Source organism: Procambarus clarkii, chromosome 42 (genome assembly GCF_040958095.1).
Source record: "Procambarus clarkii isolate CNS0578487 chromosome 42, FALCON_Pclarkii_2.0, whole genome shotgun sequence".
NCBI classification, from domain to species: domain Eukaryota; kingdom Metazoa; phylum Arthropoda; class Malacostraca; order Decapoda; family Cambaridae; genus Procambarus; species Procambarus clarkii.
In genome coordinates, this window is record NC_091191.1 from 21,551,939 (window position 1) to 21,567,220 (window position 15,282).

The following is a 15,282-nucleotide window of genomic DNA, read 5'->3' on the forward strand; positions in this document are numbered from 1 at the left end:
CATCGTGGAGTGGCCTAACAGCGAGGCTGATTGGTACCTGCCAGCTACAGGCTGGACTGTGGTTGTGGGCCATCACGACAAGGCTCCCAGTGGAATTGTGATTTGGCTGGCCTGTGGCCAGGGTAGATTCATCGTCGTTTCCTGGTGCCTGCAGAGGGTTGTGCCAGGCAAGACTACACAGAGTGAGTGTCGCCAAGTGTTCAGCGTCTTCAGAGGGAGATGAAGATATATATTGTGTAGTAATAGTTCCCGTTTGTGACTTTTAATTTATATATGGTGGTGGGAAAAGAATATATATATACATATAGAAAGAGGTATACTTGTGTATTTAATGTACCTCCCCTGTTTATTTTACTTGCATTACGGAGCTCACCCCTTGAAAGCCTCTACTAACTTGGGGCCGGATACCCAAAACTAATACCATCAGAAAAGAACCCGGTTGCGTCCCATTAGGGCCGTAACAAGACTTGGGTTCGTATCCTGGCTGGGGAAGATTTACTAGGCGTCATGCCTTAACTGTAGCCTATGTTTACGCAACAGTAAACTGGAATCCTGGCTGTTAACGATTTGGCGGGTCGTATTCCGTCGAACATTTGGATTAAGGACTTGCCCGAAACGCTATGCGTGCTAGTGGATGTACAAGAATGTAAGAACTCTTGTATATGTAAATGAAACAAAAAACAAAAAAAGTTAGGGTTCAGTTCAAGTGAACGATTCCGCTCTGTGGCAGGTAATAAAGCAAGTTCTGTCGAGCCAAACCCAGGAGGTGTGACAATGTATACCTACTCAGGAAAATTCCGGCCACAAACCGATACATAGATACGCAACTTTGGGTCACGATCTAAACCCGGAAAAGGGTCAAAAGCAACTATGAATACAATCAGTTGTTTGTTGCGCTTATATTATTTTGTGTTTTTGTTTAGATTAATCTCTGATCACCTATTTTGCCTCGCCTCAAATTCAGCGCCACATTATGGTTGCAGCTCACGACATGCAACAGTGGGTATCAGATCTGGTGCATCTCCTCAATACATGGCTGGGAAGTTCTTAGCTCGGAGAGCTCTCTGTGTGACTTTTCATCTCCGATACAGCGGGGAATTTTGTTTTAAACGCAAACAGGCGGCAAAAAAGTACTTGAAATCAAAGATACTGCCAAATACTGCTCAAATACTTTTTTACCTTGAGAACACTAACCGCTCGGCAGGGGACCTCTTTTCTCAAATATGTAATAGTTTACTCCTCTTGAGACTGGTTTTGTGTCTTGTGCAATGGGCCCCATGCATTATTGAACATGTTATTCTGTGTGTGTGTATATTCACTGTCTTTGCATGTCTATCGAGTTTTATCGACCAAACCTGAGTAAAGTTTCCTTTTATCTGTCGGCCCATTGTGGGTTAACCAGAGAATTTTCCTTGCAAGTATCCAGGGATCTGGCCACTTGGTTCTCTCTTCTTGGTGCTTTGTGACGACTTTGTTTTGTTCTTTTTTCTAACCTCTCATGTTATGTAGGCGACAGTAATCCGTGAGATCACGAATCTTGCGGCTGGATGCCCATTTCAGATTTGCTTTGAGAGAGATCATCCTGGAACCCCATAGAGCTCTGGTCAAGTTCGCTCTCCCGGGCATTGTAGACTTGGATCCTGCCCTCAGATTCTGTTTTGTGAATTTTCATGGAGCAGTTTACGATGTTTATATATATATATATATATATATATATATATATATATATATATATATATATATATATATATATATATATACATACAATATACATACATACATATATACATATTTACATATATACATCCATGCTGTCTATGTCTCTGTCACTGGTGGTGATGTTCCTCATTCAGTGTCCTCGGGCCTTCTCTCGTAACTGTCTGGTGTCCTGACAGCCCCTCAAAAATATATTGTTTTTCATTAGCCTTCTGTGTCCTCACTTCGCTCTTTTTTGGAGCATGCACTTCTATCTAGGGTTTTAATGTCGGTGTTCTGATCAGTCATTTTCACGTTGGCTTCTGCCTCACTCTCTGAGGGTTGTCAAGGGCCACTTCCCCACCCACCCTACACATTCACCAATAATGCTCGCTTGTCGATAAATTGCTGGATTTTCAGAGGCTGAACCCATCGTTTGAAGACCTTACTCTCAAGACCTTACTGCTCAAGTTGAATTAACTACAGGTGTGTCCTCGGGTGCATGGCCTTGAGAAACTCGCTACTTTCATTGTGTCGTCAAGGATATCCTGTTCTGGTCATTCACGTGATCATCCGTCGCCTGCTACTTCCATCAGGTTTCCCTTTTGCTCCGTCAGCGAGTCGCTCAATGATTCGTCCGTTATCACGTGTTCTTATCACGTAAACGAACATATATCTTGAGGCCTGAAAGCTATTTTTTAGCTTCTCCATTCACTTTCTCCATCTACTTATATTTTTTAACCCCCACACATCTGAGGAAACGATTAATAAATATTCTTCCCTGTCATTACTTGTGTTGTTTGGTACAGTTTGTCATTTCTTCCTCAAGCTTGCCGTAGGAACCCTTTGAGTAAGTATATTAGTAAAATAGTACAAGATTTTACTTTACGCATATCTGAATATGCTGGTGTTACAGGCAGTGAACCTGGTGTTGGATTCTACCATCTGGTAGGTACCAGATGGTTGCAGCCTTCTTAGATAGACTTCCATTTTGTTAGAGCTGTGGTCGGGGGTCGTTGTGATGCCAAATATAAATGGGAAAGGCTCTCAGTGAATTTTCAATAGTCACTCTAAGCTGCATTGAATTATTATTACTAGTAATACTTGATAGATGGATATGAAATGACCTTTGCTGCACTAGTGAAAAAATGTCACCTTAGGCATAAGCTAAACAAGCTACACCTTAGATAATTAACCAATTAGGCACAATTAATATAAAAGATTGTTATTTATGGGAAAGAATTTCCATTATTATTTTTCTATTAAAACGTGTATTGAAACAATCATTAAAAGCATATGGTTAAGTTCTAAATGAGACACCTCTGCCCTCCCCAGTACAGACTTGTTTACCATCTCGACGACACTCTTGCCAAGTTCAGGTGTTAAACGGTTTTATTCTTCATTAACATTTATCTACATATATCCATGTAGCACAAGAGCCTCACCACGTCTAAATCAGACCCTGGGCAGTATCCTGCCATGATCTAGTCGACTACCTTTGGGGAGCCTGACAGCTGAGTGGATAGTGCTCGGGATTCGTAGTCCTAAGGTTCCGGGTTCGATCCCTGGTGAAGGAGGAAACAATTGGGCAGAGTTTCTTTCACCCTGATGCATCTGTTCGCCTAGCAGTAAATAGGTAACTGGGAGTTAGACAGCTGCTACGGGCTGCTTCCTGGGGGTGTGTAATAAAAAGAAGGACCGGGCCGCGGTGACCCTAAGCCCCGAAATTATCTCAAGATAACCTTTCAAGCGCATCTGAATATCTTGCTCACACAATATATAGCTCTTCTTATTGACTAAAATCCTGATTGTGTTTATTTCCGACTCAAAATATTCTGAAAACGACTTCTTATGTGTTCCCAAATAAATAATTTATATAACTGTGACCAAAAAAAAGTGAAGAAAGAGTGGAGTAGTATCCAATGGATATTCTTTAACAGTACAGAATCTGTAATGAATCGCTCCATTCGAGTGAGACTTCACTCTATCTACTTGTTCTAGTTGACAAAAATGCCTGGAAACAATCAAGTTAATTACCTTAATCTGCATATAATTAGATTTGCCTGAGAGCTTACCTGTTCTCTAAGATCAGCCTCCGGGAATTTCCTAGACCTGTCAGAGTGGAAAGCTCCCTTAAGATCCATGAGGAGTGGTTCTCTTGTCTGTAGATAACCATCTGAAAATATCCCCAACGGTGAAAATTGTTTTGCTTTGTTTCAAAGAATTTTAATATCACCTCCATTACTATTACTACCATAATGTATTACTTGACATTAAAGCAAAACTGGATATATATATATATATATATATATATATATATATATATATAATATATATATGTCGTACCTAGTAGCCAGAACGCACTTCTCAGCCTACTATGCAAGGCCCGATTTGCCTAATAAGCCAAGTTTTCATGAATTAATTGTTTTTCGACAACCTAACCTACCTAACCTTACCTAACCTAACTTTTTCGGCTACCTAACCCAACCTAACCTATAAAGATAGGTTAGGTTAGGTTAGGTAGGGTTGGTTAGGTTCGGTCATATATCTTCGTTAATTTTAACTCCAATAAAAAAAATTGACCTCATACATAATGAAATGGGTAGCTTTATCATTTCATAAGAAAAAAATAGAGAAAATATATTATTTCCTGAAAACTTGGCTTATTAGGCAAATCGGGCCTTGCATAGTAGGCTGAGAAGTGCGTTTTGTCTACTAGGTACGACATATATATATATATATATATATATATATATATATATATATATATATATATATATATATATATATATATATATATATATATATATATGACAATGTTCAATCCTGATAGAAAATTATACAAGAAATTTCTTAAGTACTTTCGTGTTAATGAATACAATATCAGAATGACGAATATTACAATTCAGTGAAGGGGAGATAAATAAGCAAGAAGGATGTATGTGAGTTGAAAACCTACACCTGCCCTAACCTACTCAGCCATGATGGTACAAAAGCCAACCAACCCGTAACTCTGTTGAATTCACTGGGAGGTTCTAGAGGCCTCAAGTCGGAGCCCAACAGTGGTTTTTACTGTCAACCCGACCACACTCTGGCCCAGGGTAAAGGTATTCACATTCTTAAGCTCACTCAAATCACAAGGAAATCACAATGACGGCAAAATGATTTTCATTGGTTTGTGTGTGTCCCATCTGTCCATCTATCTATATGTTTATCTATCATTTATCCATCACTCTATCTATCCATCCATCCATTTATCATGCCTATCCATCTATCAACCATCCAAATATTCATCTATTTATTGTCTATTCAATAATTAAATTCATCTGCTCAGGTTTCCATCCATATATACATCTATCCGTCTATCCATTCATCTATTTATCCAACCATCCATTTATGTTTCTATCCAATATATCCACCCATCTATCAGTCCTTCTATCCTTCCATCTATCCATCCATCCATCTATCCACTATCCATTCTATTGAATTAATTCATCTATCTATGTCCTCCTCACTCCCCTCGGCCTCTCCCACTCACTTCTCCCGTCCCTCTCCCATTAATTTTCCTGCCCCTCTCCATTACTCCATAATAATAATAATAATAATAATAATAATAATAATTGTATACTTACACTGTGAAAAGTTTCCTTGTGATGGCACTGGTCCAGCTTGCAGACTGAGACTAGATTTGACGTAGACATTGGCGAGCGCGAGGTGGCTACGGTGGGCGGCGGTGGTGGCGCCGTCCACTCTGATCTCCTCTAGACAGGTAACTTGCTCCCACACGCCCGCACGCTGATGCATCTGGCATGTCTGGTTGCGTCTAGGTATTGATGAACCCACATATTAAACTGTTACTTCAGGTCAAAGCTATACGTAAAAATACAGATTTACACTAATGAATCAATCTAACTTCATTAATTGCATTGGATGTCAAAGTAATAATGGGAAAATATTATAGTGAGAATGGTAAGAACAATAAAATAACAATTTAGCAATAACATTTTCCTGAAAGGCAAAATAAGATGTCGATAAAACAGAGCACAAACATGGCGAGCAACCAAACGATGGTGCAGAGTGACGTCAGCCGGAAAAAAATAAACACAAATTGGTAAAATGATCCAAATGTCAATGTAAACTACCCACCATCTCTAGTCTAAACTTGTACACTATCTTCAGCTAACTTTATTAAGCCTATACAAGCAAAATTTCTTCAGTTACTGTAAATCTTCTCTGAACAGTTTGTTTCTATACCTATCTTAATACAGTTATTGGACTCACCTGAAGAAAGGCAGTTGTATACTTGAGTCACCTGTAGTATAGTGAGAGTGGGGGACGTAGGGAAGGAAGCCATTTGAACGACAATTTTCTTTGATTTTGGTAACAATCAGATCATTCTGGTTGCTCACAGAATACAGAGTCTTGCATGTCCCAGACACATCACCCTACAGAAAATACCTCATAGAGTACAGCTGAAAATACATTATTCAGTATCTACATTTATGAAAATAGAGTATGTATGCTTCGAGTCTCTCATGAACCTTATATGATGTACAACTATAGTCTTACCTCATCAACAACAACCTCTTCCTTGTCTGCAACATTAGTTATTGTCACTTGAAGAGCAGAGAGAATTCCACGCTTAAAATTTAGAGCAATAACATCTTCATCCTGGTGAGGGCAGAGGTGTGCTACCCTTCCATCTTGGTAGCTGGGGACGAGAAAGAAGTAACATAAACCTCACAAGTGTTGAAGAATTTTTCATAATTTGTCAATAAGCTAAAAAAATATATACCATAAATGTTAAAGATTAAAATGATATGTAATTTACGAAATGAACAGAAAGACTAGAATGCAAATGAAACATGTATTGCAGCTGTGTTCTTAATTATTAGTGTAACAGGGACCTAAACTATTATATTTGTTATATCTCTGATATAACTATATATCTATATATAGTTATATAGATATAATACAGCTATATATATTACATTTAGTCAATCCCTTTATTTGTTAATGAATGTTAGTGAAGTCATAATGCTCACCTGAAGTGAAGATCATAATGCTCACCTGAAGTGAAGATCATAATGCTCACCTGAAGTGAAGATCATAATGCTCACCTGAAGTGAAGATCATAATGCTCACCTGAAGTGATGGTTATAATGCTCACCTGAAGTGAAGGTCATAATGCTCACCTGAAGTGATGGTTATAATGCTCACCTGAAGTGAAGATCATAATGCTCACCTGAAGTGATGGTTATAATGCTCACCTGAAGTGAAGATCATAATGCTCACCTGAAGTGATGGTTATAATGCTCACCTGAAGTGAAGATCATAATGCTCACCTGAAGTGATGATCATAATGCTCACCTGAAGTGAAGATCATAATGCTCACCTGAAGTGATGGTCATAATGCTCACCTGAAGTGATGGTCATAATGCTCACCTGAAGTGATGGTTATAATGCTCACCTGAAGTGAAGGTCATAATGCTCACCTGAAGTGAAGATCATACTGCTCGACAGCTTCCCTAAACCACTGAGTGTCTTCATCAGTAACATCTTCAACGGCCAAGTTTGTTATCTAACAAAGAAAATGAATACAAAAATATGGTCTCTAAAATTATAATAACACAACCCGTTCTCGCAAATTTAATAAGTCAATTTTGACTTAATAAATATGTGCATAGGTGACATACTTAACATAATAGATACCCTTAAAAAGATTCATAGAAAACACCGACCTTGCCTAGCCTACTTAGTATGTTAAGATAAGCATCTTATTGCTTCGTAATTACAATTATTACCTAACCTATAATAGGTATAGGTTAAGTAATAATTGTAATTACGAAGCAATAAGATGCTTATCTTAAGATACTAACAAGGTTAGGTAAGGTCGGTGTTTTCTATGAATCTTTTTAAGGGTATCTATTATGTTTAGTATATCACCTATGCACGTAGTTAATAAGTCAATATTGACTTTACGAATTTGCGAGAACGGGTTGAATAACATGACACATTGACATATAATTTCACTTTAAAACACATACCTGTATACAAATTAACTTTTCTTCACCACGGCATTGAATTACTTAATTTCAATTATCAACACCTAGTTAATGTACTGTGTTATTCTGTCGACTCATTTTATGCATTTTGTTGTCATTCATTTTAAAACTTCACTCTTCTATGTTTTGGTTATGTTTTAAAAACGCTCCATGCTTGTTTGATTATATTTTTGTTCTCAAAATATACGTTGTTATTACATGTTTATCTTTTCTTCCAGTTTAGTCTCACAGCAAACCTATGAACTTACATCATTCAGCAGCTCCAACGGTGTTTCTTCTTCTTCCCAAATACATTTTGTTTTAAAGCCTTTTACTTTCTTTCTAATACGTTGAAAATAATTAATTTTCAAATTTATCCATCCATATTCTTTACAAATGTTAAAAAAGACCAAACTGACAGTAGATTTCATTACAGGTAACATTTTGCAAGACGGTCTTTAACAAATCTGACAATTATTATGGCCAACCACTCATAAATGTCAGACCAGAAGATGAGGGGGTGGAGGCGGAGGACAGAAAAGTGAAGGATTAATTATGTAACAGCATATTATCTTCCGCAGCAATTTAAACAGTGGAGTTGAAGTACTGTGTTGTCATCGATTCTGTTCAATTTAGTTAAAGTGATTTAGTATTGGGGTTGGTAGACTGGTGCACGGGGCAATGATGTCTACTGTTAGAGGGAGATTTTCTACCTAAATTTCTATTGCATCTTTGTTCCAGTCTCAGACTTAGCGGTAAGCGTATCAAGAGGCTGCTGCTAAGCTTAGGGCTCGCGCCATGAATTAGGCTGTTGTGGCCCAGATCTCACGTCGGTGTGCTCTCCGGTGCTACACTGTTTCCTACAGCATGTCCTTCGAACACTGATCACTTCAGACACGTCACTGAATCAAAGCCTTGTTTTCCTTACTGTAAAATTCTTACCAGTGTAGCGTGATGTCCAAGGCCTTCTGATATCCAATGAATGCGCAGTTCACTCATTCTTCCTTTCCCGTCTATCACATAACTATTTAGTTAGTGAGGCATAATCTTCCTTCTCTGTTGATCCATTATGCATACATTGCTCAGTTGACTATCCTTTATATTAGTGTCTTTTCCAGCACAGATATGCATATCGGAGATGCTCGTCTGCAGTGTAGAACTTCATATCTATTCCTCTTATTAAACACTGAACATACACTGGATGTTGTCTAGCAGACTGGCATCTCGAGGGTTTCCAGTGATGAACACTGCACCTGCGATAGTGGCTAAATACAATTTCCTTAAAAAACAAGTGCGGGTGAATTATCATATTTGTATTACGAATTCCCTCTCTGATATATTAAACATCTCTCTCTTTTTTCTCTCTCTGACAAAGTTAACATTATTATCATCTTTTTTCTTCTAACTCTACTTTAGATGAGCTCAGCCTCACTCGTTTCCTCAACTAAGATGCTTTTCAAAACCTTAAACATCATGCGTCTGTGCATGAGCGGGTGCTTGCTTACCTGTCTTCGTCCAGTCTTGCACTTGAGAACATGCTCAAGTTTAATCTGCCTCGATGGACATTGAGCATTCAGGTGATGAGTCACAATAACGTGGCTGAAGTATGTTGACCAGACCACACACTAGAAGTTGAAGGGACGACGACGTTTCGGTCCGTCCTGGACCATTCTCAAGTCGATTGAGAATCATAGAACTGTTCTATGATTACCAGTCAGGTTTCTCTAAGGCAGCTTCTACTGTAGATATTAAGTCTCACTCACACAAGGTTTCGTGATGTACATTAACGATGAATCTTCTGCCATGGTGTTAGATTTATCCTGAGTATGACTCTCCCTTCACTCTCCCACCTGCCACATTTTGGTTTTCTGTTTCTCTTTCTGTGCATGTATGTCTAGTTTCCGGTGTATGATAGATATATGAGTATTGTTGTACATGGTACATCTCCTGCCTCTTTCTCCATTAAGTTTGGCAGTCTACATTATACATATAATGTTATCCATTCTTTTTCCGAAAATTTCGCTTTCTCAAATTTCAGATTTTGCCCTTCAATTGCAACCTTCCCTGAAGCTCACTATTGGCAGTATAGTTCTGTACTTGATATTAACTCCTCCTCCTGTTGGAGCTTCTGAATATATTTCATTTTGAAACAAATAAAAACATTCTATACCAATTACATTAAAACAAACTCTGGCCTATTATGTTGAAAGCTCTTACATCGATCCTAATTCATCATCATCCTTGGCATCACAGACATTTTCAAATTCAAATTCAAATTCAATTTTTTCTTCAGGTAAAAGCACATACATTGATGAAGAGTTACAAACATACTGTTGGATTTATAGATAGAGCTAGTACATACAATACCTAAAGCCACTAATACGCACAGCGTTTCGGGCATTTTTGACCTGTTGAGAAAAAACTCACAACTCGGCGATATCCAAGAATGCTTTGACGAAATAGATCATCATATTTATGGTTTTGCAATATTTATTATGGTCTCCAGTATGGTTTTGCAATATTTATTATGGTCTCCAGTATGGTTTTGCAATATTTATTATGGTCTCCAGTATGGTTTTGCAATATTTATTATGGTCTCCAGTATGGTTTTGCAATATTTATTATGGTCTCCAGTATGGTTTTGCAATATTTATTATGGTCTCCAGTATGGTTTTGCAATACTTATACTTTAGCTTCGTCTAACAGTTACTGTGTCTTTCCTTATTTAACAATTTTATTATTTGATTTATATTTATTATATGATACACAGTTATCTTGTGGAATGGATTACTATACAATGTATACTGCTAAACAATTGAGCTTGAATCTTTGGTACTACAAAGACTCAAGTACTCCACACCCGTCTGTGGAGTACTTTTTCCTTTTAAATCAACATTTAAGTAGGCTATTTTCATCTCTGTTTATCTCTTGTCTTTCCCCAATAACTTGCATATTTCAAACTATTTCATTTCCCGTCTTCCTTCCTGCACTATGTGTTCCAATATAAATATGTTATGTTGGGATTTACACCAGAGGCCAGGGGAAAGATTCACGAAGCAGTTACGCAAGTACTTACGAACCTGTACATCTTTTCTCAAACTTTGGCGGCGATGTTTTGCAATAATTAAACAGTTAATGAGCTCCGAAGCACCAGGAGGCTGTTTATAACAATAACAACAGTTGATTGGCAAGTTTTAAAACTTGTAAACTGTTTAATAAATGTAATCAAAGCCGTCAAAGTTTGAGGAAAGATGCACACGTTCGTAAGTACTTGCGTAAGTGCTTCGTGAATCTTACCCCTGAGTTCTGAAACTGGTTAGGTTATACAGTGATGTGTGTACGTACATGTGTACTATTTGGGTGTATGTGTGTGTTGTGACCTCCATGGTGAGTGTGTTGTGACCTCCATGGTGAGTGTGTTGTGACCTCCATGGTGAGTGTGTTGTGACCTCCGTGGTGAGTGTGTTGTGACCTCCATGGTGAGTGTGTTGTGACCTCCGTGGTGAGTGTGTTGTGACCTCCATGGTGAGTGTGTTGTGACCTCCGTGGTGAGTGTGTTGTGACCTCCATGGTGAGTGTGTTGTGACCTCCATGGTGAGTGTGTTGTGACCTCCATGGTGAGTGTGTTGTGACCTCCATGGTGAGTGTGTTGTGACCTCCATGGTGAGTGTGTTGTGACCTCCGTGGTGAGTGTGTTGTGACCTCCGTGGTGAGTGTGTTGTGACCTCCATGGTGAGTGTGTTGTGACCTCCATGGTGAGTGTGTTGTGACCTCCATGGTGAGTGTGTTGTGACCTCCGTGGTGAGTGTGTTGTGACCTCCATGGTGAGTGTGTTGTGACCTCCGTGGTGAGTGTGTTGTGACCTCCATGGTGAGTGTGTTGTGACCTCCGTGGTGAGTGTGTTGTGACCTCCATGGTGAGTGTGTTGTGACCTCCATGGTGAGTGTGTTGTGACCTCCATGGTGAGTGTGTTGTGACCTCCATGGTGAGTGTGTTGTGACCTCCAATGGTCACAACATGGAAGTGAATGTACTTGCTACCAAATCCAACAATATTACTATATTACCTACAGCTAGTATATGACCTACCTAAGGTTAACTAGTAAGAAGTCCAGGATCATCACCCGTGGTCTTTTCGAGCAAAGTTCTCAAAAAACCTTTATTACACAACAACTGGCAGATCAGTTGAAATTGTAAACCTTGTGTCAAGTGAAATGAAATATTTCAGGATTTTTGACTCACACCGGACCTCGTGACTACAAGGTTGTGAGAGTTTTGGTTCGCCTAGGAGGCTATGCTAGCCCAGTACAGGCTATAGTTGTTGACAAAATTCCATCTGACCTATATGTATCAGGTTATACATATAGGGAATACAGTCAAGCTTCCTAAACGTAGTGACATGACGTTGGTTGATTATAAAATAAGTTCTGACCGCCACACCGATGTAGGTATACTTGTTGGGGCAGATTATTATTATCGATTTATTACTGGATGCTCCAGGCAACGCGGAATGAATTTGTTGCTGTCAGCTGAAGGCAAATTGCTTACGGGACCAGTGCTACCCCAGAAAAAAATCTACACCCATAATTGATCAACAAAATAATTCAATAATGGTAGCGTGACTAGGCTTGGAACAGTCACCACTTCAATTCAGAGACGTGGCTGAGGATACTTCTGATTTGATTCCCTTGTATATAAATTATGGGATTTAGATACTTTAGGTATTGTCCCCTGAACAACCAAATCCAGATGATACTTGGACTTATCAACAATATCTTAGCTCAGTCATTTATCAAAATAACAAATATTGGGTTAAATTGCAATGGAAGCTAAATAACCCACAGCTGCCAGTAAATCACTTCATGGCTTTAAATCAATTAAAATCACAGGTAGCTAGGTTAACTAAACAACCGGATAAACTGCAAATGTATCACGATTTGATACAACAACAACTTGTAAACAAATTTATTGAAGTTGTTGAACATGATAATACAAAACAAGGGCATTATTTGCCTCATCACACCATCTTGAAAGATTCGGCTACTACACCTCTTAGAATAGTATTTAACTATAGTGCCAAAGTGAAGGCAAAAGTGTATCACTAAATGATTACCTACAAACTGGCCAGAATCTAACTCAAAGACTCAATGACATACTATTACCGTTTCGATTAGGAGCTTACACCTATACGGCCAACGCAGGGCTTTCTTAAGAGTAGGTCTACAAGAAGAAGACTGTAATTTCACCAAGTTTCTCTAGATGAAGGATCCTAATGATCATAATACTGAAATTATAACCTATAGATTTGCCTCGATCTTATTTGAAGCTATTTTTTCACCATTTTTACTCCAAGCAACCTTGGAGATACATTTGAAGAAATCTGATAGTACAAACAAAACTGAAATCAGCAACAACTTATACGTTGATAACTTCCAGGGAACTACTAATGATAAAACCAAATTAATTGAAATTTATCATGAGGCTAACTGCGAGTTACTGGGAGCCAATATGACGCTACAGGCGTGGGCTTCAAATGATCAACAGCTGAATCAACTAACAGAAAATGAATTTCTAGGGTACAAAGTGCCTTATAATTTAAAAGTTCTTGGCATGGAATGGAATACATCCACTGACGAACTAAATATTAAGTCGGTGGAAACTAATAACTCTCCCTTAACCATGAGAAAATTACTGTCGTATGTCAGTAAAGCATTTGACCCTTTAGGCTTACTTAACCCTATTTTAATTAAGGGTAAACTCCTCATGCAGGAGTGCTGGCAAACTAACATGGGTTGGGATGATCCGTTATCTAATGATCTGCATAATATATGGCAGCAACTAACGACGGATTTCAATAAACTTAGTATTCTAAAATTTCTTCGTAATGCTTTAGAACTAAAATTACCCACTAATTTGCACGTGTTTGGCGATGCCTCTGGCAAAGCATATGGCGCAGTAGCCTATTTAATAAACACTAAGCAATCAATTTTACGTACTTCTAAGGCTAGAGTGGCCCTAATTAAGAAAAAGTCACTACCTCAGATGGAGTTAACAGCTTTGTTATTAGGTGTGCGATTGGTTTATTATCTGGCCAAGGCACTCAATGATATTCACTTTGGTGAGATAGTAGTGTGGTCAGATAACGAGGCAATCTTACAATGTGCAAAGAACAATAACAACAAAACTCTGAACGTTAGTAATAGAGTTAGGGGAAATTCGAGAGCTACCAGCTGAGTATAAATTGAGACATGTCCCCACCAAGGACAATCCAGCTGATTACCTCTCAAGAGGATAAACTTTGAGACAGTTAGTTAAAACCGAGATGTGGTTTAAAAGACCCCAATGGTTGGTCAGTGGTCAGTGGCCCGAACAGAAACCACAAGTCATAGTGACCAATATCACTGTCCCCACTATGGATCCTGAACCCTCTCGGTCTTTAGCTATTGATCCTAATTATTATTCTAGTTTAAGTAAATTACTAGGGGTTACCCAAGTTGTGTTTGATTTCTTTAACAAGGTAGGAATTAAACATCAATTTCCTAGTCCCCTTAACTACTGGATCAGACAAGCTCAAATGGAGACCTATGGACGAAATTATGAACATTTTCTAGACAAACTAGTGACGTTTCTAGGCATTTGGTTTGATTCTGATAATTCCAATATCTTAAGATGTGGAGGACATCTGCTCCATGCAGAAATTTATTTAGAAGTAAAGAATCCTATGCTTTTTCCTCGTCACCACATCATAACTAGACTCATAGTATTACATTACCATGAACATGGCACCTTACATGGTGGAGTGTTAAATACTCTCACTGATTTACGACAGAAGTTTTGGCTTCCCCAGGGTCGCCAAACTGCCAAGTCCATTATTAAATCTTGTGTGATCTGTAGAAGGTATGATGCTCGGGTGTGTCCTTACCCTGGACCTCCACCACTACCTAAAGATGGAGTTGTCCACCTTCGTCTCTTTGAGACCACTGGTGTAGATTACATGGAAGCTCTTATTTTAACAGGCGCCCCGGACAAGATTCCGGTGAAGGCCTATATATATGCCTCTTCACGTGTGGAACCACACGAGGCGTACACTTAGAAGTTACTTCTGACATGAGTGCAGAAGCTTTCCTACAAGCCTTTCGTAGGTTTGCAGCACGTCGATCTTGTTCCAAACTGATGATCTCTGATAATGGATCTAACTTTGTGGGAGGAGAAGCTTGCTTAAGGGAAAAATGGAATCATCCAGAGGTACGAGCAGTCTTTAAGCAGACAGTGCCACTGGAAATTTATACCACCTCGAGTACTGTGGCAGGGAGGATTTTATGAACGCATGGTAGGCACTGTGAAAAAATGCTTAAGAAAAGCTTTATATCGACAGAAGATTAGTCTCACCATGTTACAAACCACTGTCACGGAAATAGAAGCACAAGTCAACAATTGACCCCTGACCTATCTTTCAGACGACTTCTCCCAGAGAGAACCCCTGAGGCCCTCTCATATGATTCATGGTAATCTTCTTAGTCTTTTGATCTCTCTGGAGGATGAAG

The 15,282-nt window shown here is 38.8% G+C and overlaps 1 protein-coding gene across 2 annotated transcripts in view; it reads right to left on the reverse strand.

Moving 5' to 3' along the window:
* Positions 1–15,282, reverse strand: part of LOC123770249 (uncharacterized) — a 407,808-nt gene that overhangs the window by 304,891 nt on the left and 87,635 nt on the right. For both annotated transcript variants that reach the window (XM_069339938.1, XM_069339939.1), the window contains 5 exons: positions 7,191–7,276; positions 6,265–6,406; positions 5,977–6,140; positions 5,328–5,518; positions 3,771–3,871 (listed from right to left, as the gene is read on the reverse strand). In XM_069339938.1, coding sequence (XP_069196039.1) covers positions 3,771–3,871; positions 5,328–5,518; positions 5,977–6,140; positions 6,265–6,406; positions 7,191–7,276 — 684 coding nt within the window. The remainder of the gene's footprint in view (positions 1–3,770; positions 3,872–5,327; positions 5,519–5,976; positions 6,141–6,264; positions 6,407–7,190; positions 7,277–15,282) is intronic.